Source organism: Lactuca sativa, chromosome 5, assembly GCF_002870075.4.
Source record: "Lactuca sativa cultivar Salinas chromosome 5, Lsat_Salinas_v11, whole genome shotgun sequence".
NCBI lineage: Eukaryota > Viridiplantae > Streptophyta > Magnoliopsida > Asterales > Asteraceae > Lactuca > Lactuca sativa.
Window position 1 is genome coordinate 344,701,681 of NC_056627.2, and position 22,818 is coordinate 344,724,498.

At 29.7% G+C, this 22,818-nt stretch overlaps 1 protein-coding gene across 6 annotated transcripts; it reads left to right on the forward strand.

Annotated features, from left to right (window-relative positions):
• The first annotated feature begins 295 nt into the window (after positions 1-295).
• Positions 296-18,941, forward strand: LOC111912471 (GDSL lipase). Of its 6 annotated transcripts, none has more exons than XR_006183639.2 (7): positions 296-719; positions 810-937; positions 1,019-1,240; positions 1,315-1,573; positions 3,072-3,302; positions 17,828-18,494; positions 18,826-18,941. XR_006183639.2 is itself a non-coding variant. In XM_042895498.2 (6 exons), the coding sequence occupies exons 1-6, from the start codon at positions 434-436 to the stop codon at positions 17,860-17,862; spliced, it is 1,161 nt and encodes a 386-aa protein (XP_042751432.1). In that variant the 5' UTR covers positions 296-433; the 3' UTR covers positions 17,863-18,941. The 6 variants fall into 6 exon arrangements, 3 of the variants coding, with proteins under 3 accessions (XP_042751432.1, XP_023763980.1, XP_023763993.1); XR_006183637.2 differs by having other exon boundaries at positions 17,828-18,139; positions 18,276-18,941; XR_006183638.2 differs by having other exon boundaries at positions 17,828-18,139; positions 18,279-18,941.
• The last annotated feature ends 3,877 nt before the right edge of the window (positions 18,942-22,818 follow it).

The following is a 22,818-nucleotide window of genomic DNA, read 5'->3' on the forward strand; positions in this document are numbered from 1 at the left end:
CTTAAAAAACACACACACATAAAATAAAAAAAAAATAAAAATAAAAAAAAAAAAAAAAAAAAAGGACCAATCAAAATCAAAATCAAAACCATAAGTTTGTTGTGTTTTTATGACAACAAGTCGACAACTCTATATTTTATCAAAATTATAGTTTGTAGCTTTCAGTTGTTAAATAAACTGTATCGTATAAACTATTAGTAATTTTATAATGACTTCACATATTTAAAAATACAAGTATGAACAAGGGTATTCATTACTTTTATGACAACTTAATAGATTAAAATCAAACGTCACACAACACCCCAAAGAAAACGTTGAAATAATGACTAAGGTTTTTTTAATGTTCCTTTTTAAATCAAAATTAACGACACCAAGGAACTAGAACAAATTTGCACTTTACTCTAAATTGAACCACCCAAGGTGAAGGTTGAAGATGATCAGCTTCAGACATATGGCTGTTGCTAAAAGCGATTTGGGATTCCGGCTTGTTGTCTTGTATCTGTTGCTCCTGCTCCTTACAGGTTTCCAGAATTCTCAGGGGCATTTCAATAGACATGTTGCGTTCTTCATTTTCGGTGATTCACTTTTCGATTCTGGAAACAACAACTACATAAAAACTACTCCGGAGTTTCAAGCCAATTTTTGGCCATATGGCGAATCATACTTCGATCCGCCAAGTGGAAGATTCTCTAATGGCCGTCTCATACCTGATTTCATCGGTGACACATATAAATCTCAAACAACTGCAAATCTTTCTTTTTTCTTTCAATTTCTTGATTATTTATTCTTAATTTTCCCTCTGTTAACAGCTGAATTTGCTGGATTGCCTCTCATTCCTGCGTATCTCGACCCCCGTTACCATAATAATGGATTTCTTTATGGAGCAAATTTTGCGTCAGGGGGATCTGGTGTATTAGTTGAAACCAATGCGGGATTTGTATGTGTCGTCCCTTCTTCATACCCACCATTGAATTTTCTCATATATCGATTTCATATATAAATCAATGGATGCATGCAGGTAGTTGATCTCAAAACTCAGCTACAGTATTTCTACGATTTAGAAAAACGTTTTAGGAAGGATTTGGGTGGTTTGAAAGCCCAACAACTGTTGTCCGACGCTGTCTACTTGTTTGGCTGTGGAGTCAACGACTATGCAGTCCTCCTAAGCAACAACCAGAGTAGTCATCATCATCAGCAGTACGTTGAAATGGTGATCGGAAACTTGACCGATGTGTTCAAGGTAAACAGGAATTACGTTTCTAATTAATTGATTACCTCAATATTTAAACAATTCTTTTTTCTTAACTTAAAAAGGGAATCCTTGAAAAAGGTGGGAGGAAGATTGGAATCGCTACGATCCCGCCATTAGGTTGTTCGCCTATAGCTCGTGCACAACAGCTAGGCAATACCTGCAACGAAGAATTAAACACCTTAGCAAGTCTACACAATCGAGCACTTTCCAAGAAAATGAAAGAGCTAACAAAACAATTTGAAGGATTCATGTGTGCAAACTATGACCTCTCGACTGCTCTTGCCAAACGGATGAGGAACCCATCAAATTATGGTACTCGTAGTGAGTCCATTTCATTGCTTTAAAGGGAAAATCACTTATAAACCCAACGAAGTTTTCAAACTGTTTAAAAAACTCAATTGTGTTTTGTTAAGAAAATCCAACGAACTTAACATTTTGTCTAAAAAAGCTCAACTAACTTGCACTTTCGTTCACTTCTTATTTAGGGTCAACCGGCTAATGAAAGTCAACGAATGACATGACTTATGACGTGTAATTAAATATCGGAAAATGACTTGTAAAACCAACGAAGTTTCAAAATCGTTCAAAAAAACTCTAATCATGTTTTGTTTGTTGACAAAAACCCAAAGAACTTACGTTTTTGTTCAATTCTCATTAGAGGCAACCAAATTCATTACATATACAACTAGTTGGCAAATGACATGACATTATATTTAATGACATGGAATAAAAATATTAGAATTCCCCTTTATATATCGATTTAGGGCTTGGAGAAGAGAAAAACGAACGACGTCTGTGTCCGATCTCTTGCAATAGCTACTTCTTATTCTTCCTCTCAATCGTTGATGTCCAACTCAAGATCTACAAAGAAGATATTTAATGATGAAAGCCCTTGTGGATGTGGACGCCCTTCTTGGATTTGGACATCTAGAACGGAGGATCATCTAGAGAAAAAAAATCCAGGGCTTGTTCGAACAGATGGGCAAGTGTAATTGAAAACTTTATAATGCTCATATTCTATCTATTTGTTTGGTTTCTTTCAAAACTAAAACTTATTAAAATGGAAATGATAAAGCTTTCAATTACACTTACCCATCTATTCGAACAAGCCCTAAACATTATCTTTGGATGATCCTCCATTCTAGATGTCCAAATCCAATAAGGGCATCTACATCCACAAGAGTTTGCATCATCAAATATCTTCTTTGTAGATCTTGAGTTGGACATCAACGATTGAGAGGAGGAAGAACAAATAGCTATTATAAAAGATCGAACACATACGTCGTTCATTTTGCTCTTCTCCAAGCCCTAAATCGATATATAAAGGGCAATTCTAATCTGTTTATTCCATGTCATTAAATAAAATGTCATGTCATTTGCCAACTAGTTGTATACCTAATGAATTTGGTTGCCTCTAATGATAATTGAACAAAAGTGTAAGTTCGTTGGGTTTTTTTTTCAACAAACAAAACATGATTGGAGTTTTTTGAACGATTTTGAAACTTTGTTGGTCTTACAAGTCATTTTTCGATATTTAATTACACGTTATAAGTCATGTCATTCGTTGACTTTCATTAACCGGTTGAACCTAAATGAGAGTGTGTAAGTTAGTTAGGATTTTTAGATAAAAGGTTAAGTTCGTTGGGTTTTCTTGAACAGACAAAATGTTAAGTTCGTTGGGTTTTCTTGAATAAACAAAACATAATTGGGGTTTTTTGAACGGTTTGGAAACTTCGTTGGGCTTATAATTCATTTCCCCTTGCTTTGAATTCATGAAGTAATAATTATGAAAAATTGATGGAATTTGATGGATGTGCAGGTTTCAAGGTAGGAGACACTGCATGTTGTGGTAGTGGTCCTTTCCGAGGGATTTTTAGTTGTGGAGGCAAAAGAGGAATACAAGAGTTTGAATTGTGTGATAATCCTGATGATTATGTTTTCTTTGATGCCCCTCATCCTAGTGAAGCCGCAAGCCGACAATTCGCGCAATTGTTCTGGGACGGAGATTCCAATGTCACAACACCTTACAATTTAAAAGCCTTGTTTCAAGGTACTTATCGTTTAAATTTAAGATATGTTACTTTACTAAAACAATAACTTTAGAATATATATGTATGTTTACAGGGTAAACATACACATTATCTAATGATTATAGGTAGTTGGTTGTTTACATGAGAATAACCAATATACGCCATATATATACATATATACATACACATGTGATTGAACATGTGAATGATCAACATGTTGGGTTGAATATTTTTATTGATCGTTCACAAGTCACAAGTAAATTATTATCATATACAGTAAAGTCTAATGACTTATCTTACATGATAATTATTAGCAAGTAAAAGTATTTTGAGAGTATATATATGGATGCTTATCTCTATATGTAGATAATAAATGTTTCTGAAATTTGATATATTTTATTTTTTAGAAAAGTATAAAAGTGTTAAAAGATAAATTAAATAAAAAACTGCAATTGTTTAGTGTAAACTAAGAAATATTAAATTCAAGCGGTTTAAATGTAATAAGTACCAAACTCCTAAAAGAATGAAAAGTCATCAAACATGGCCCTTAGATTAAATATAGATAAGCTGTCACGAAAAACACCAGAAAAAACATGAAAATCTTGAAATCGATCGTTGATGTGGGTGTACCTTTTTGATTTCTGAAATCGGTGGTGGTTGTCACTGTGGTGGTTGCCAACAAGTCGAAGATAGCAAGTGGGTTTATCGTCGGCGTTAGGGTTGGACTTTGTAGCCGGAAAGAAAGAAAGAAAGAGCAAACTAATCGATCATCGATTGTGCAACTATGTCTCGTAATTACAAAACAGGATGGGGAAAAATATTATTTTGATTAAGAGTCAAGAAGAATCTGTTTGAGCATAAGCTTTTGTTCTTTCTCCATTTGAGAAAGGCTATGTACTCGTAGTCTAAATTATGGACTGAGGTTAAAACCTCTTGGGTCATTAGACCACCAAAGTGTAACGCCGAATGACTTTGATTCCTGCATGAAAAGAATATCAAACCTGATTAGTTTTAATGTTGGAATTCTCGAGTTAAGAAGTCTGCAAAGATATTCTTTTCTCTTTTAATGTTCTCTACTTTGAAGTTATATCCGGAAAACCACATTTGTAATCAAACTAGTCGACCTTGTTTGTTATCTCCAGAAATGTTATTTCTTAAAAAATAAGGAAAGTTTTTGTTATCTCTTATTACTGTAAAATTTACAGGTGTTAGATAGCTTGAAAACTTTTCAATTACCCTTTTAACAGCAAGATATTCTTTTTCATTAGAATGGTAATTTCTTTCAGCATCCTTAAAATATTCGGAGGTGTATCTGCAAATTAAATCTTTAGATTGATCCTCCAAATTTATTGCTTTAAGGATTCCTCCCCAATAATTATTTGAAGCATCAGTTTTGATAATTAATTTGTCATCTATATTAGGATGATATAGAGGTGGAAACTCTTTTAGGCTCTTTTTTCTTTTGCCATATAGTCAGAATCATTTTCACACCATGACCAATGGACATCTTTCTTAAGTTTGCATTGTAAGGGGATTCTTATTTTTGCAAGTTTAAGAACATAGTCTGAAGCATATGTAAAGATTCCTAAAATCTTTGTAATTGATTTTTATCTTCAAATTTATTAGGAAATTTATGAATATTTTCCAAAATATGATTTTAAAGATGATGACTTCCTTGCTCTATTTCTAACCCAAGAAAATTTATTTTACTTTTTTAAAAGTTGTGCTTTCTTTTTGGAAAGAATGATTCCAAGAAGATCACATTTTGTTTAGAACAGCTGCTACGTGTAACAAGTGCTCATTTTCATTGTTGTTGAATATGAGGATATCATCTACATGAACGCAACAAAAATTTTCAAAGGATCTGAATGCATTTTGCATGTCTTTGAAATACAGATTGATCTTGTTTTAGACCGAAAGGTAAAAAAGTCCATTGATAGTGTCCTTGGGGACATGTGAAAGTTGTTAAGAGTTGTGATTCATCGTCAAGTAAAACTTGCCAAAAGTAGATTTACAGTCGAAAGAACTGAATATTGTTTTTCCTCTAATAAGGGTGAGATGCCCATCTTTATTAGGGAGATTCTGGTTGTCGCCTATAGTTTCTTTGTTAATAACTATGTAGTTAACTACCATTCTTTTCTTTCCTCTTCTTATATCTGCTTCGTTTTCGACAAGGAAAGCTGGAGATCTGTGCGAATATTTACTTGGAATGATGACCTTTATTTCAAGCAGTTCTTTGATTTGTTTACTAAATTCTTCGACATCTTGAGGACCGTATTTCATAGGTTTAACTATGATGATAGTGGTCGAGTCGATTAATTTGATGTTTGCTTTCATCCATTGTTTATACTTTATTGGGTCTATTGGATTTTCTGAGCACACTTTTTCAAATAAACTTTCAACTTTTAAAAAAATTTCTCGGTTAAGAAGAAATTTAAACTCTTCCTCATTCTCCCCCATTTTAAAAGGTAAAATTTCTTCAATTTTGCTTTGAGAGATGTTGACATGTGTTGGTTTTTGAATTTTTGAATTATTTTTCATTGAATTTAAAAATCCATGTTTTCCATTTATATAAGCATTTGTGATTTTATCAACAATGATTTGACCATCATTGTTGTGGAAAGTAACCGTTTTGAGTTTTTGTACAAATTGTCTATACAAAAGACAGAAGTTATTTCCTAGGATGAAATCTATTCCACATTCTTGTTAGCATACAGAGGGGATATGGATTCAACAAGTGTTATTTGTAAATCAACACATTTTATGTTGATAATTACAGGTCCATTTGCTGTAGCAACTTTTATAGGTTTTAGAGTGTTCATCCAGTGTTCTTCTGGAATAACATATTTACTTGCGATACAAAGACTGGCTCATGTATCAATATAACAATGTAAATCAATCTGTTTATATCCGGCGAATCTAAAAGTGCCTTTAACATAGATTGAATTAGGATTTGTGATAGTTAGTATCACGTTTTTAGAGTTCGTGATTTTTGAATCAGTCTGAATCAGAATTAGTGTCTGATTCCGTAGATGAAGAAAATGATGATTCATCTAGAGGTTCTTCAATCAATGTGTAGACGATTTGTTCATCTTAAAATTGTTCTTCTATAGGCCTAAGGTCCATAGATGATGCTATTTCAAGGATTTTAACATTTTATGGGTTATCTTTCCTATTAGGACACTCATTGGCATAGTGTCATTCTTCACTACAAACCCAACATCTGCAATTCTTTTTATTTTTCGGACAAAGTTTACTTTTGCCTTTTGTTTTTTGAAAATCTTTTGATTTTTTGGAAATATTTTCCCGGTTTAAACTATCTAGTATCTTTCTTTTGTGAAAATCTTTTATTGTTCTTTTGTGAATATTTATTAAAAGATTTCTTTGAAGAATTTTTAGTTTTATGGTTAATTTTAAATCCACACTCTAAGGGTTTTTCTTTTTTTTAAATGATTACAATAGTTTTTGTTAAAACGTTTTAGTCTTTTTTGTGTGTTTGATAGATTACAAATTTTTTGAATCTCATCAATAACAATTCTCTTAGCAAAAGCAAGACTGTAAATTGTGGCATTTGTAGATTCGATTATAAATCTGTTATGAGATTGTTGTCCTACTATAGGAATTTTTAATAGATATTGTTTGATCAACTTAGGATATAGATTTGAATCATTTATTTTGTAAAGATTTGTTTCATAGTCACAAGTGTAATAATCTAGAAAGCAAATATCACATATGGTGAGATTCGTAAGTCTGGATTTTGCTATTTCGATCTCTTTTTATTTGTTCATTGGATTTGTCTTCTATAAAAATCAAATGAAAAATATAATTGTTTAATCGTAAACTTAGAACTATTAAATCTAGGCACTTTAAATGTAATAAGTACCAAATTCCTAAAGGAATGAAAAGTCATCAAACATGGCCCTTAGATTAGAAACGATTAAGGCTTAAGACTAATTATTAGACCTTCCTGTATTCACATCACGATGGAGGTTCGTTGCCCGTGTGTCTGGCCACCACGCTCGTGCATACCACCACAATCATGGTTGGCCACCACGATCGTGTATACCATCCTGTGTGCATCGTTGTGGTCGCAGCGTGGTTGATTGTGGTGTGAAGTAGACGAAAAAACATCCAAAATTAATGAAATCAAAGGTGTGATTATTATGCATAACCATCTTTCTTTCATAGGAATTTAACTTCATCTATATTAGATATTTCAGGTTTGATTTGTTAAGAAATTCTTAATTGAGAGGTTTAAATGATAAACTAGGCCAAGTTGGGTAAAACCGGAATAAACCTAAGTTTTGGTCTTTGAATGTATGAAATATGAAACCTCTAAAAGGCTTATACCTTAATGTTTTAATAAAGCCTCATTCCTAATATGAGATTTGAAATTCTTGGTATTCTTCTAACAATTTCATCAAAGAAGATCATCTAATGTATACTTCTATCCATCTACATGTTTAATGTTTTACTTGAGTTTTTGAGATTATATAATCGAGATTCATCAATTAGTTGTTTAAAAATGAAATTATATTGATAAGTTGGTGAGGTTAAGGGGGTAGAACACAAGCTTGAATGTAATATGACCATTCAAATTGAGAAAACTTGGGACATTTAGTTTATTTGGTGAGATTTAACTTTAAAATTGTATTTAACCATTGATGAAAGTGGTGGGTTGAATTTGATTGTTTTTAGGGAACAAATTATGTGTTAGAGAAATTGTATAGCATATTAGATGAATTGTAGATCATTTCTCATGTACTACAATCAAATTGGATGAGAAGAATAACCAAATGGTTTAGTTTTCCCCATTTTGGGGCACCATACACATTACATAGTAGTGAAAATGGCCTTGTACGAAAGTACACAGTCATACAATGTAACATATGTGTTTTTTACTCGTATTTACCAGATATATTTTATGACTTTAGTTCTATAAGTTCTCGATTATTAAATATAGATAAGTCATGTTGTAAAACATGAAAATCCCCAAAATCGATGGTATTAGTGGTGGTGGTCTACCTTTTTATTTCTAAAATTGGTGGTGGTTTTCAACATGGTGGTGGCCAACAACTCGAGGGAAGCAAGATGGTTTGTCTTCGGCGTAAGGGTTGGACTTCGTAGCCACAAGTAAATAGCAAGCAAATTGATTGTCACTTGTATGGCAGCAAGGACCCATATTCACAAAACAAGAAAGGTAAAAGTGTTATTTTGATTAAGATGCAATACTTGTGACAAGGGAATAGCGTCAACATCTTAGTGACAATAGCAATGACAATGATGTCTCCTTACAAACGTCACCCCAATTCTGCAAACAAGAATAAAGTAAAGCCATTGATCTTAAATTTGACGACTTTTATTAATTTGAAGCAAAACACATGAATCAGAAGAACTTGATAATAACGACATGAAGTACGTCCGGTAAGTTGTCACCTATAAAGGCGCACCTTTTATTTCCCAGATTTCTTGTATTGACGAATATATTTAGAATCATGAGAACTTGAGAATTTTTTTTGCCAAAAATTTTTCTAAACCAAAATCACCACACAATTCTCACATCGTCAGGTCGGTCATACATCAAAACAGTGGAAACACACGTAGAAAAAAAAATGAAAACATATATATATATATATATATATATATATATATATATATATATATATATATATATATATATATATATATATATATATATATATATATATATAATAAATAAAATAACTCGTATGACATGCCATTTTTCTAGATTATTAATTCAAAATTTTATCTTTTATTTTCATGTTGCCATGTGACGGTCTCACATATTTTTCTCAATTAATTAAGTTTTTTTAATTCAAATAAATCAAGATATTTATTAAATTTGAATTTTGAATTTTGAATTAGGTTATGAGATTTCTTAATATATACAAGAACGACCTATACAACAATTTAGAATATTTATTTTGTTATTATATCTAAAATTTTGAAACTTTATTTTATTGACATATATCATGAGAAAATGTAAATAATCTCATATCTATTCTAATATATATATATATATATATATATATATATATATATATATATATATATATATATATATATATATATATATATATATATATATATATATATATACTAGGTGTAAGACCCGTGTACTACACGGGTTTATTAAAAATACAAATTTAATATCAATATTTAAACATTAAATTTAATATCAATATCAATTTTAGAGCTCTCATTAATTATGACATTTATTTCATTATAAATATATCAATTGTTTTTCAAGGAAGCATTTATTTCTCTCAATATTATAACCGAAATAAGTTATGATATGTGAACAAATCAGAAAATTACATGTGGAAATAAATAAATTCTAAAAATCTATTAAAATGTCATGTGTCTAAATCAATGAGGACATGACATGTGGCAGAAAATGAGTTTTATTTATTAGTATATATATATATATATATATATATATATATATATATATATATATATATATATATATATATATACACTATAATAAATGAAGATAATTTTGCCACGTGTCAATCTCTAATGAGTTTTGACATTTATCATTTTGTGATAATTTTTAAATAAATAATATTCACATGTCAATTTATGATTTTTTCTAATTTTAAAATTAAAAAGCTACATAATATTTATAGTTATATATGTAAAGTATCAAATGTAATAAATATTATACCAAATTGCAATTATTATGTTTTTTCATTCCTTATTTCAAAACTTATTTTAAAAAATACTTATTATTTATATTTTAATATTTTATTTTTTTTAATCAACCTGTGTACTACACAGGTTTTACACCTAGTGTGTGTGTGTGTGTGTGTATATATATATATATATATATATATATATATATATATGACAAAACCTCATAAATGGTCCCTATTGTTTCACAAAATTTGAAGTTTCGTCCAGAATTTTAATAAACCTCACGGATGGTCTATGTGGTTTCAAAACTTTTAATGTTTAGTCCTTATGGCTCACTTTGTCAGTATTTGTTCGTTAAGTAAAGGGCATTTTCGTCATTTCACTGCTCAGGGACCATTTATGGGTTTTATATTATTTATTTTAAAAAATGAAATTTAATGTGTAAAGGCACCCTCTCTCTCTCTCTCTCTCTCTCTCCCTCTCCAACGACATATCTTCTTCTTCCCGTGAATTAGTCCTAGATGAACAAACACAGATGTACTCTAGCAACCCCCCCCCCCCCCAAAAAAAATTATAGGTTTAAGTTTTTTCCACTTACTCCCACCTCCCTTGTATTCGCACCTCGGATTCACGATTCCTCAACATTCATCCTTTTCGATCGACTATTCATTCTCCATCTTCCTACACAAACACAAGGATCTATCTGCCATCACCACCTCCAACTATCTATAAGTTCATTCAAACGCGAAGCCACACTCCTTCGCTTGTTTTATATTGAAATCGGTATGACATTCCTCTTGTGATGCCTATCCTTGATCCTCCTCCGGCGACATTACCTCAATAAAAGCCTACCGTCGGTGCCGCTTTCCTTCAGCCTTCCCCTCCGCTAGCGCCACCATCCTCAACCTCTCGGTAAGCTCTGTAAACTTTATTAACCCCTCCCTATACTTTAAATCAATTCCATTTTTGTTTATAACGATACAACCGAATCCTGGTTGCCTATTATGTAAAGTTCTGGTTGAAGTTTCTATTTGTAGAGAGGGCCATCAAGCTGCTAAGCCACCATTAAAAGGAAATTATGGTAATTTAATTATTTAAGTTTGTTAGAAGTTCTCTTATAGTAGCCTGGAGGAGATTAGTTTTTATCATCGTTTTTCATTTGGAATATTAGTCAGAAGACCCTAGCATCTCGAAGGGCTAGTGAGGTCATTCGTATGCTCTTGTAATCTTTTGGTTATTGAAGGAATGAGATTGGTTTCAATCATCTAATCTCACTGTTATTCTCTCTTTTGTTAGCTTCCTTTGATCATTCATATAGTCCTAGACTTCAGTTCATAGCAGGTTTTGGTGCCAGAGCAATGCTCTTGGCAATGTTTCTCCAATCATAGGCGGATCTAATATACATCCTGGGGTATCCCGAGATGCCCCTCACAAAAATTTCAGTAGTGTAATTTTTTTCAGAATTTTTTTTTCTTATTGTATACTACGCGAATTATTTCGTTGGGGATACCCCTTTACTTTGACTTTGGCTCCACCACTGTCTCCAATAGTCGAAGTGTTGGAAGAAATAATAGACATAGTTTGTGGTTCAATCCCGAAGATTCAACAAGTTGTGAGCCAAGAAATGAGTTAGCGGATGCAGTCGTTTATCGATAAGATAATGGAGATGATGATTCAGAATATATGGGTAAAGATGTAGTGGATCTTTGGTTTTTAATGACCTTCCTGCCGTTATTAAGAGAGAGAGAGAGATGGGGGGCTTACATATTAAATTTCATTTTTTTTTCTTTTTATTTAGAATAAGAGAAAACCTTATAAATGGTCCATAGGGTATTGACATGACGAAAATGTCCTTCACTTAACAGTAGAAAGCTGACGGAGTTACGCATAACGACTACTCATTAAAAGTTTTGAAATCATAGGGACCATCTGTGATGTTTATTAAACTTAGGGATTAGACTTCATATTTTGGGATACCACATGGACCATTTATGAAGTTTTGTGTGTGTGTATATATATATACACACACACACACATATATATATATATATATATATATATATATATATATATATATATATAGAGAGAGAGAGAGAGAGAGAGAGAGATGGCAATGGGGCAACTTGGGTTGGGTTTGGGTTCAAACCATTTAATAATTGGGTTGCAAATTTCAACCCAACTCAACCTTTTAGATAAATGAGTTGTCACCGGATTGAGCCGTTTATGTAATTCCCAACCCAACCTATTAAATAAATAGGTTAGCCCTGGGTTAACCAATTTAAAATAAAAGGTAAATAAATTAACTAAATATTACACCACTTAAATTAGTTCAAAACTTAAATAAACTTTAAAAGTATAATTAAAGCACAATCTCAATTCACAAATACAAAGAAATTGTTCAAATAACATTAAAGATATGTAATTTCTAGATTTGAAGAATGACTAGTGTTGTTGTCGCAAAGAAAAAAAATTAAGAATTAGTATAGCATATTTTAAAACATAAGTAATAATACAACATAGTAATCTATACATTAATACTTAGATTAATACATGGTAATATTTAAATAATTATTTGTGTGCTAGATTGCACCAATAGAATTTAGTAAAATTAAATAATTATTTGATTATACAAATATAGATATTAAATGATTTCCATAATTTTATGTATATTAAATGATATCCATAATTATAATTATCTTTTTTATGAAAAACTAATTAAATTCATCATTAATGCTGGCAATAACATTCTTTCAGAATGAATTCGCATATAGGTTTTCATGTATGGGTTCATGTTTTGTTTATAAACTCAATCACTTAAAATACAACAAAGTTGCATTGAATATGAAGAACGAGAGTGTATTCTACTAAAATACACTCTCATTTTGTTATATTATACTCTTATTCTTCTAGAATAAACTCTCATTCTACTAGAATACACATCTTGTTCTCCATGTTCTAGGCAACTTTATTGTATTTTGAGTGAGTGGGTTATGAAACAAAATATGAACACATACATGAAAAACTAGATGCAAATTTATTCTAAAAAAATATTATTGTTAATATTAATGACGAATTTAATTAGTTTCAATAAAAAAATGAATTATAATTATAGATATCATTTAATATATATAATTATGGAAAATATTTAGTATCTATCTTTATTTGATTAAATAATAATTTAACTTTACAAAATTTCTATTGTTCATTCTATCGTACAATAGATGTGAGAAACATTTGAATATATATATATATATATATATATATATATATATATATATATATATATATATATATACTAGCCGTTTACCCGCGCCAAGCGACGGGTGATTTTTTTTTAAGAAATTAGTTTGTAGAGACGATTAGTTCTTTTACACAAATTGACTATTACATCTAAATAATTATCAGTAAAAATTAAAAATGAAAAGTTAAGATTCTTTACAAAGATACATGAACACATGATTGATTGTGCATTATTAATCGTGCAACATTTCTTTATACAACACATTTGATGTATAGACTACTTTGTCGTTGAACTGTTTATCAAACTTCATTAATGTTTTTGAATTGGCACATGATATCCTATGGATAAAACGACATAAAGTTGACAATGCAAGAAAACTAATTTTGAAAGATAAATACCTACATTTGAAATTGTTTATCCCTAAGTTTATTGATTGTAATTGAAAAACATAATCGAATTGAAAATTATTTTCATTTCAGTTTACATGGGAACATGTCATCTTTAGACGAATATTATGGAATTTTTGCGCCAGTTAATTCCATTAGGAAATATGTTATATTTCAACACAAGTAACTTTTCGACATATCGGTTTCTTTTTTATGTTTGTCTTTCACTCGGAAATGTCCTTTTAAAGTATATATTGATTTTTTCGTTTTTCCGGTATAAAGCAATGGATGGCCAATAATTTCCTTACGGTTATCATCAATTGCTCTAGTTTTAGTATATGATTATTAATTGAGGGTGTGCAAAATACGAAATCAGAAAAACAATAATTTTTGAAAAATCAATAATTTTTAAAAAAAAAACCCTTAATGTTTTGGATCACTTTTGTCTTTATTATATGAAAATTAAATAAACATAACCTATTCGCTAAGTATGTTAAGGGTTAAAATAAAAAATATATTATATATTCACGGTTGAAACTAATATAAGAAACATATGCTTATAAAAAAATTCAAAAGGAGTTAATAAATGGCAATATCGTCATTTGTGATTATTTAGTATTTAAACCCCAATTCCTAAGATATCCCTACAAAACAAAAATTCTTCTCATTAGCTTCTACTAAACATGTATTTTACCAAATATTTTTGTGGTTGTGTTAAAAAATTATACATACCAATACCATTTGTGAGGATCGAATTTTACAACCACTAAGAATAGCAACGAACTTTGAACTTTGAACTTAAACTTTGGAGCACTAAAACTTCGTGCACTGTAATCAATAAACCATCATAAAATAACAATGAACCATGTGGTTTCAACAATCAGATTTGAGAACTAATGTGATCATCCTTAATGCAACACAATATTCTTAAGGAATTGGCAGCCAAAATGCAAAGGGAATATCATATGTAAACCAAGATAGCCCCTTATGACCAGCAAAGAAAATATAACTACAGTACAGTGCTTTATTAAGATAAAAAAATATTAAGAATAAGAAATGAAAGGAAAGATGCAATCACAAAAATTAAACACACATATACACAATATAATTTGAAAAGGCATTATACTTGGAGATTAAAAAAAAAAAAAAACACTTCAAAAACTCCTAGTTTCATTTCTTAAATAAAAAACCAAAAAATTTGAATTTCATGTGGTACTTTAAAATTGCAGGAGTTTGGTCATTCTGTTCCATATCCCATATTACCCTTTATAAGTGAATACTTTTCTATTAAAAAACTAATTTAAAAAAAAAAACATAAATGAAACATGTTATGGATAAGGTGGGACTATCTTCGATCGATACTACTTCAAATACCCTAAAAAGGTTAAAAAGAAAATTAAAAAACATATAAATATACTTAATATGTAACAAAGAATAATGAAATGAAAATACCTTGCTCTTTCTTGTAATTAGACTAACAATAAAAACTAAAAATTGAAAGTACCTTTAATAAACAAATGAAAGCACCTTACTATTTCTCCAAGACGACATTTCTGAGGACATGGATGCCAATATACAGGATCCCGCTTCTGAAAAAAATAGAAAAAGATAAGGGCAATCCCGTATATTCACAAAAGAAAGCATTTGATCAAATTGTATAATGCAATGTAGATTGCCTCTTCCATGCGATCCCAAACCAAAAATCTCAAGTGTGTGGCAGCTTTTACTACAAAAATGATTTCCTTTTGGTAGAAGGTTTATGCAATAATAATCAAATGAAAAAATATCTGTTGTTTTAACAGCCCATTTGTACACGAACATTAAGAGTTACATTTTTCCCATGTAATTAACTACAGGAAAAGTTTTTCCAAAAGATCAATTAACATAAGCATTCATAAATTATAATTGGATATGAGATTCAGATAAAAGAATAATCTATTAGTTGAATATACCAAACCCCAACTTCCATACATCCTTTTTCCCGATTTGCCCATAAGTAGCTTCCAAATTGTTTCATAGCTACACTCTGTTTCACCTTAAAGAAACAATCACAACACACAACAAATTAATCAGAACACTAATAAACCCAAGAATACAAATAAAACAGAAAACTTAAATTGACATATAAATACTAAGGCATCAGGGGATTAACATCTAAATGGGTGAAGACGGATTAAAGATATTTTGCCTACATGAGGAGACGTCATGATAGTGCCCACACATTATCACAAAAAACCATAATGAAGCATATGAAGCAAATAAACACTAATTTAGGGAAGTCATATGTAGAAACCAACATACTCAAAGAAAGAAAAAATCGATGTTGTGATGAAATAAACTATACCACCAGATAAAATAAAAAACTGTAGTATACTCTTTTTGTATGGGTAGAGAGCGATTAATCATCAGGTTTTTAAGGTGATGAAGATCCATGAAACATCTTTATCTTTATGTTCTTTCTTGTAAAACCTTCTTGAATGAACTAAGCATTTGAGTTTTATCTACACAAGAATCTAAATCTTTGAAAGAGAGGTGAAACCTTATCGATTTCTAGATCTTTTCTTGTACATCTTTATCTAAAATCGAAACCACAATTGGAACTGTGTTCTAGGTTGTATCGATGCTGAGTGAAAGAGAAAGGTAAGAAATAGTAGAAGATGGTGATGGAGGTGTAGATAGGGTGAGTTGTAGTGATACAGATATATACAAATAAATACATACACCTACAAATAGTGTTAACAATCGAATCAAAATTTTGGAAACTTATAAGAAGTTTTGTACATGAAGAGAGGACAGTGATGTCTTAGGGTTTATACAGAGAAAGTAAGGGAGATACCGGGTTTAGTGTGAGATGGTGGCAATGTGAGATGTGAAGTGTGAGAGAGCAGTACCTAGAAGATTTCTCGTCAGCTATGAAGCATCCCATACAACATTATTCTTGAGAAGCAAATGGCAAGAAAGTCGTTATGAACCTAAATCATAATCGTTTTGGTGGCGGTCATTTTTTCCGATACTTTGTTTCATGAAACTGCACGGGTGTCTTCTTTATTCGAGGTGGCCGCAAAAATAAAACCATAAATCGCCGGCCATGAGTGAGAACAAAATGATACATTGAGTCTAGATCCACCAATGGAGTTTAGGGGGTGACAGTGGATGTGCGTATATGAAGGCTTTATAGAGCATTCCAACTTGACCGATTCAATTGCCACATAATAAGGAATACTCATTCATCTTTGACCACTTCAATATGAAGATAACAGCCGAAGACCTATTCAAAACATGCTTAATTCAATAACTTCTTGACCATATAAGATTTAATAATTTTGGTGCAGAAATTGATTGTAAATATTGCAATGAGGTTTGTACCTCTTAAAATTCAGCCTTTGACTAAATATGCATATTAAGGTATTATATATATATATATATATATATATATATATATATATATATATATATATATATATATATAGATTCAAATGTTTTCACTATCTATTGTGTGATTGATTCTGGACCAATCATTTTAGTTATTTTAAGAAAATAATTAATGCTTATTAAATGCTGAAAATGTAATTAATATCTATTATATCTTCAACATGTAATATGCATTAATTGCTTTTTTTTTAAAATAACTTAAATGATTGGTCCAAAGTTAGTCATACATGCACACAATAGATAGTGAAAACAAAATAACCTAACCATATATATATATATATATATATATATATATATATATATATATATATATATATATATATATATACCCTAATAAATGAAAATGACTTTGCTACATGTTCTCCTCTCATTCATTTGGACACATGACATTTTCTAGAAATTTTAAATTTTTCTATTTTCCACTTGTCATTTTATTGTATTTTTGATTTTATTAAATTAAAATCCACATTTAATATATGAGGTAATATATATGTAAGGTATTTATTAGAAAATGGTTTATATATGTAATCTATCTAATGCATTAAAGTCTCATTAATTTTAATAATTCAAAAAATTTCTTATTTTTCTTATAAATTTAAAGTTTTCAAATTGTTAAAATTTTATATTTAATTTTTTTTAATAAACTCATGTAATACATGGGTCTCACACCTAATATATATATATATATATATATATATATATATATATATATATATATATATATATATATATATATATATATATATATATATATATATATATATATATATATATATATATATATATATATATATATATATATATATAAGTACGCCCGTTGATCTAGATTTTAAGGAAAAGTGGATGAGGTGGAGGCATTGATAATTTAGTCCATGGATTGCGTGAAGGACAATCAGTCAATCACTCACACTACTGTTTCCTTGATGAGTCATCAAGAACACCTGCCTTCTTCTCATTCTCTCTTTGTACACGCGTCCAGGTTTGTCTTTCCCAGTACACCAGTAGCTTTCCTAATACATTACTATTTAATTAAAGCTCTCCTTTCTGTCATCCATACCACACGATATCCTCTTCTTGTTAGTTTCTCTACACACAGATGGAGACCATCACACACCTCCTACATCTCTTCGCTACAATGGTAAATTCTATTTTATTTATGGCGGCTTTTCCCTTGTATTTTTGTTTCTATGACAATAAAGGTATTTCCAATTGGTTGTCAATCCATTGTTTCCCCTTAGTTAATTTCTGTATTTTGGTGTTGAAAATTTTTGAAGTAGTTATCCCTTGCTTCACAAGAATCGATTAGGGCTTCAAGTTGGTTTTGAAATTGAAAGGGTTAAACCCTTATCCTGGATTTTGTGTAAAACTGGGTCTTGAGATTGCCTTCTTGCTTTTTGGTTCCACCCGACAAATGAAGAACTTGTGGTACCATTCTTTGAGGCGTATCATCCCTGAGGTCGATGCTAATAATTCTGATCATTGGGAGTTACCAGGTTCATGCCGCCTATATTAAATAACATGTCCAAGAACTTTTAATTTCTTTCAATTTCAACTTCTATCCGGTTCTAATCGATTTTTTTTCCTATTTGTTGTTGTCAAGTATATTCCATGTCTTTGCTATCCATCAATTAGGTATACTATCTAATTTATTTAATTGTTTTATTTTAGGTACGCTTTGGTAATTTAGGGTTTGTTTTACCTCTTCTTTATGCATTACCTTCCGGATTATTTCTCTTTAGATCTGTTTAAAATCGAACCCCTGGATTTTTTGGTCCCGATCCTTCTTATTCTTTCTCCAATTAATATGTATCTTTTACATTACAGATCATCCATGGATACGTAATGCCAAGAACGCTCTAAATGATTCTTTAGATGAAACTGTTATATCAAGATTGAAGCAATTCTCACACATGAACACGATGAAGAAGAGAGCATAGAGGGTAACAAAAGGATCTTAAATTTTGGGTTTTTTTTTAACTTTATTTTGAAAGATTTGGATTTTGTAAAGAATAAAGGTAATTATCGAGGAACTGGAGGGAATAAAACAAGGCTTTGTGTTGATGGACACTATCAAGTATCAAGCAAGGGAAGATAACCATGGTTGAGATAAAAGTTGGTTTGCAAAACCGTTATGGATGTCCTGTTGTAGTTTACTGAAAATACAACCATTCACTTTAATAAAATAAATAGTAATTGTAGATGTTCCTATAGGGTGGTGTTGATAGAAATGGGTACTTGAACCGTTATGGAATTTTGGTTGATATTTCTATTTATTTAACTAATTTGAAGTTAGAAACTTCATAAGCTTTGATTTATATGTGTTTTTTTTTTTTTTGTTTCGTCTTTAATTAATTTAGTTATTATTAAAACCTCAATTGGGTATAGGTAACTAAAATATTGAAGGCCTGAGAGCAAGTGGTGATAATTGTGGATCATTGAGTGTTGAACCATGAGATAAAGCAATTCCCATAAACCATAGTCACTCAACCTACCATTCTGAAGCCAAACGAAATTAAAAAAGAAGCACTTCAAACCAACATCTCATGAAAAACTCCATTGCAGATGGTGCATTAACTGATGTTGAAGAAACCGATCAACATAAACCATGAGATAAGGAGACAACAACAATTATTCCTGGTACCATTCTAAAGTACTCTCATTCAGCTAAAACAAGCAACACTTAAACCTGCATCTAATAAACATACACAGAAGCACTCCCATTCAGAAGTGTAGCCGCATTTTCAACAGTTGGTGCACCAAGGCCAACAAAAAGAGAACTAAATAGGAATTAAGCCAATCTTTTGCGTTTTGAAGACACCATGTAGATACGGAAGGACGATGGAATCTAGAAACACTATGTTTAAAAGGGAAAAGTAGTATACCAAAAAGATCAATTTTCTAAAATTCTCTTATTTTTTGTGAAGATTTATAAATTTTAGTATAAATTAGTTCTTTCTAATTTTTACCATGTTTAGTCTGAAATTGATATATTTTTCATTTTTATCCATATTTCAATGTTTAGTGTTAGATTTTTTGTCATTATTTCAAGGTCCGAGGAGCCAAAACTAAGGACCAAAGTTGAATAAATGTTCCAATTTTGGAGTAACACACTGAAAAAATCAAAAAGTACGTGGACCATTTTTGTTTTTTACTTTTTTTGTTTTATTGTTTTTTTTTTTTTTAATTTATAGCATTTTTAGTTACATTGTAAATTGAATTATTTTTTTTTAAACATTATTTACTTCCTTACCTAGAGCACAAAGCTTGCAAAAGAAAGACAATGCTTTCAAGATTACTGTACACGGAGTAATGTTGTTCGTAAGTTTTTCTTTCTTGATCTTACCTAAATGTATGCTCATGTGATGTTAAATATTTTTAACATTTTTATTTTTTATTTTTTTGATGAAACATGTGATGCTTTTGCTGGAGTTGGTCCTTTGGCTATAAATGAAAGTAGGATGTCATAGTAGGCAAATGAATAAAATTATGTTGGTATTCCTTGTATTTTAATCCATAAAACAAATACCCCCTCGTAAGTGCACCACATCATAAGAGCAGATCGTTCCATTTTGTGTTTCTAACAAAAACACAAAAAAAATTGAAGAGGAATATTTTTAGGGCCCACCTCATATAATAGAAATGATTAACTTAGTCAGCCTTCCTGCAAAAGAAATAAATTTAATAGAGCTAATTTTCGAATATGCTTTCTGCATAGATAAGGGCAGCTTCAAATGTTGAATCCCTTTTGATATCCAGTTATTTCACTTTTTTTTCCTAAGTGTAGTTTATTATAATCTTTGTTATGAATTATATACACATCTTCATACATGTGATCAGATTTTAGGTATTTAGCATGGATGGAAGAAGATTCATTGATGTTATCTTAAAAAGTCAAAGTTCACCGTCATACAAGTACTTGATAATCTGCCAAGGATGTAGTCAAGTATCTTCATATGATTCATGATAACAATGTACTTTATTGATTTGTTTATCATAACATTTATATTTTTATTTCTTTCTATTACAACAATGTACTTTAATATTTGGTAGTTTTTAAAGTAACCGTTGATTGTAACACTTCATGTAAATGCCAAATTACACCAAAGAAAACTCGGTACGGACACTCATCCATACCTATTTTTATTACTACCATGGACAGTCATACCATATGAGAAAACTTGAGCTTCAAAACCGAATCACATACTACCTATGTATTGCTACTCTCTTTTCATTCTCAAATTCCACTTTCAAGGATTCATCAATTTACTTAGTTCTATACTTTCAACATAACCTAATAAACATTTTACTATTAAGACATTGTTCTTCTGAAACCTTACCAATTTATAGCATAACTTTCAATTATATACTTCTTTCAGGAAATATGTAAATTAGACTTTATGGGTCGTGCTTAGCACGGGCCTGAGAACGTACCTAGTATGTATATATATATATATATATATATATATATATATATATATATATATATATATATATATATATATATATATATATATATATATATATATATATATATATATATATATATATATATATATATATATATATCATTTTCAAACACGATAATGCTTAACTCATGGCCCAAGTTTCCTTTTTCATAGAAGAAAGTAGACTTTCTCATTTCCACAACCACACATGCGGGATGTCAAGATGTTGCCGAACTCCATCTTGCACTTTTTTAATTACACTTTCATTTATTTTATTAAATAAACCAATCAAATGCTAATTTTTTTCACTAAACACTTCCATTTATCTTATTAAATAAACCTATCAAATGTTTATTTTTATCAATAAATATGAGATACTAGTTATCATTTGTATTTAATCAAATGAAGAAACTTTAGGATATTCAAAAATAGATCATGAAAAATGATGATAAAATCAAATAAAAAAACTATTACTTATTAGATTCACCTCAATTAGTAATAAGTCGTTAGGTGCAAATTAATAAATGGAGGGCGAATTAAGAATTAAAGTTTGATGATATTCATATGTTTGCTAATTATATGTTTAATAGTTAAGAGTTTATATATATATATATATATATATATATATATATATATATATATATATATATATATATATATATATATATAGGTTCAGGTTCATTTGAGACCATTCTAATTTTGTGAGACCGTGAGACCAAATCTAAAAATAATTTTAAAATGCAAAATAAATGGAAAAATCCAAAAATTCTTTTTTTAAATATTATTTTTGAAACTTGGATTAATAAAAAAAATAAAAAAATCCCGTTTTTTTTTAAATACAAGAAATATTCTAATAAAATATTACACTAACATATTCTAAAAAATAATTTTAAAATGCAAAATAAATGGGAAAATCTAAAAATTCTTTTTTTAAATATTATTTTCGGAACTTGAATTAACTAAAAAAATTTTAAAAATTTAAAAAAAAATCCATTTTTTTTTGAAAAATACGTGAAATATTCTAATAGAATATTACACCGTACATATTCTAAAAAATAATTTTAAAATGCAAAATAAATGGAAAAATCCAAAAATTCTTTTTTTAAATATTATTTTCGGAACTTGAATTAACTAAAAAAAATAAAATAAAATAAAATAAATAAAAATGCATCTCACATGAACCTAACCCTATATATATATATATATATATATATATATATATATATATATATATATATATATATATATATATATATATTGGCAATAAGTATAATTAATGTAGGAATTAGGATCGACTAGCTTCACCATCCTTCTTTAGCATGTATGAATTTGTAATCTGATTTTTGCTAGCTTCCTTTTGATAGTTGATTTC

Coding starts and splice junctions, on each gene's coding strand:
- LOC111912471 (XM_023908212.3), top strand. CDS start 434: ATGATCAGCTTCAGACATATGGCTGTTGCTAAAAGCGATTTGGGATTC. Junction 938..1,018: donor TTGAAACCAATGCGGGATTT/GTATGTGTCGTC, acceptor GGATGCATGCAG/GTAGTTGATCTCAAAACTCA. Junction 1,241..1,314: donor ACTTGACCGATGTGTTCAAG/GTAAACAGGAAT, acceptor TAACTTAAAAAG/GGAATCCTTGAAAAAGGTGG.